At 47.2% G+C, this 2,500-nt stretch overlaps 1 protein-coding gene across 1 annotated transcript in view; it reads left to right on the top strand.

The window, feature by feature from the left end:
• rgs22 (regulator of G protein signaling 22) overlaps positions 1 to 2,500 on the top strand; it is a gene marked incomplete at both ends in the record, with an annotated part of 25,888 nt that overhangs the window by 19,472 nt on the left and 3,916 nt on the right. The window contains one exon of the mRNA XM_084444708.1: positions 44 to 211. Coding sequence (XP_084300834.1) covers positions 44 to 211 — 168 coding nt within the window. The remainder of the gene's footprint in view (positions 1 to 43; positions 212 to 2,500) is intronic.

The following is a 2,500-nucleotide window of genomic DNA, read 5'->3' on the forward strand; positions in this document are numbered from 1 at the left end:
CTCGTGTTTTTTCGCGCGTGCGTCCGTGTGTGTCCAGATGTCGGTGTTCAGCGAGCTGCTGAAGCTGTGGCCACAGTTCCAGGCGTTCAGGAGCGGCGTTGAGGAGGAGGAGGTGCTGCCCCTCCTGGAGCAGAGGAGAGTGAAGCAGAGGGAGCGACTCCGGCGTCGGAGGAGGAGAGAAGACGAGGAGGAGGAGGAGAGGTCGGCCCAGGTAGGAGGATGGAATGGATAGTCATTGACAAAATACAAGATCAAATATTGAGGATTTAAAAAGCTTTATTGTGCTTTTTTTTTTAAATCATTTTATTTGGGCCCCATGACTTCTGAAAGTAAAAGATGAATAGAGTAGAACAGACGCCTGTAGCAAGTCAGCAGTCTAGTGCTGTGAGGGTGTTCCTTATTATGGTGCAGGAGAGGGAGAGATGTTCCCCTACAGAGCAGCTGTCTGAGGTGGGCATGTTGTTGTTGTCGTCGTCCAGGAGGACGGGGAGAGATGGGATCTGCCCTCACAGAGCAGCTGTTTGAGTTGTTGTTGTTGTCGTCCAGGAGGAGAAGGAGAGACGGGAGTCTGTCCTCACAGAGCAGCTGTTTGAGGAGGAGGAGGAGGAGGAGGATGGAGAGAGCGGAGAGGAGCAGGACAGACCGACAGGAAGGCTGAGCAGAGAGCTGACCCACCCCTCCCAACAGGTAAATAACTAGTCTCCTCCCTCCCAACAGGTAAATAACTAGTCTCCTCCCTCCCAACAGGTAAATAACTAGTCTCATCCCTCCCAACAGGTAAATAACTAGTCTCATCCCTCCCAACAGGTAAATAACTAGTCTCATCCCTCCCAACAGGTAAATAACTAGTCTCATCCCTCCCAACAGGTAAATAACTAGTCTCCTCCCTCCCAACAGGTAAATAACTAGTCTCCTCCCTCCCAACAGGTAAATAACTAGTCTCATCCCTCCCAACAGGTAAATAACTAGTCTCATCCCTCCCAACAGGTAAATAACTAGTCTCCTCCCTCCCAACAGGTAAATAACTAGTCTCCTCCCTCCCAACAGGTAAATAACTAGTCTCATCCCTCCCAACAGGTAAATAACTAGTCTCATCCCTCCCAACAGGTAAATAACTAGTCTCATCCCTCCCAACAGGTAAATAACTAGTCTCCTCCCTCCCAACAGGTAAATAACTAGTCTCCTCCCTCCCAACAGGTAAATAACTAGTCTCCTCCCTCCCAACAGGTAAATAACTAGTCTCATCCCTCCCAACAGGTAAATAACTAGTCTCATCCCTCCCAACAGGTAAATAACTAGTCTCCTCCCTCCCAACAGGTAAATAACTAGTCTCCTCCCTCCCAACAGGTAAATAACTAGTCTCATCCCTCCCAACAGGTAAATAACTAGTCTCATCCCTCCCAACAGGTAAATAACTAGTCTCCTCCCTCCCAACAGGTAAATAACTAGTCTCCTCCCTCCCAACAGGTAAATAACTAGTCTCCTCCCTCCCAACAGGTAAATAACTAGTCTCATCCCTCCCAACAGGTAAATAACTAGTCTCATCCCTCCCAACAGGTAAATAACTAGTCTCATCCCTCCCAACAGGTAAATAACTAGTCTCCTCCCTCCCAACAGGTAAATAACTAGTCTCATCCCTCCCAACAGGTAAATAACTAGTCTCCTCCCTCCCAACAGGTAAATAACTAGTCTCATCCCTCCCAACAGGTAAATAACTAGTCTCATCCCTCCCAACAGGTAAATAACTAGTCTCATCCCTCCCAACAGGTAAATAACTAGTCTCATCCCTCCCAACAGGTAAATAACTAGTCTCATCCCTCCCAACAGGTAAATAACTAGTCTCATCCCTCCCAACAGGTAAATAACTAGTCTCCGCCCTCCCAACAGGTAAATAACTAGTCTCCTCCCTCCCAACAGGTAAATAACTAGTCTCATCCCTCCCAACAGGTAAATAACTAGTCTCATCCCTCCCAACAGGTAAATAACTAGTCTCATCCCTCCCAACAGGTAAATAACTAGTCTCATCCCTCCCAACAGGTAAATAACTAGTCTCATCCCTCCCAACAGGTAAATAACTAGTCTCCTCCCTCCCAACAGGTAAATAACTAGTCTCCTCCCTCCCAACAGGTAAATAACTAGTCTCCTCCCTCCCAACAGGTAAATAACTAGTCTCATCCCTCCCAACAGGTAAATAACTAGTCTCCTCCCTCCCAACAGGTAAATAACTAGTCTCATCCCTCCCAACAGGTAAATAACTAGTCTCCTCCCTCCCAACAGGTAAATAACTAGTCTCATCCCTCCCAACAGGTAAATAACTAGTCTCCTCCCTCCCAACAGGTAAATAACTAGTCTCCTCCCTCCCAACAGGTAAATAACTAGTCTCATCCCTCCCAACAGGTAAATAACTAGTCTCCTCCCTCCCAACAGGTAAATAACTAGTCTCCTCCCTCCCAACAGGTAAATAACTAGTCTCCTCCCTCCCAACAGGTAAATAACTAGT

This window comes from Borostomias antarcticus (genome assembly GCF_949987555.1).
Source record: "Borostomias antarcticus genome assembly, chromosome: 10".
In the NCBI taxonomy this organism is placed as follows: Eukaryota; Metazoa; Chordata; class Actinopteri; order Stomiiformes; family Stomiidae; genus Borostomias; species Borostomias antarcticus.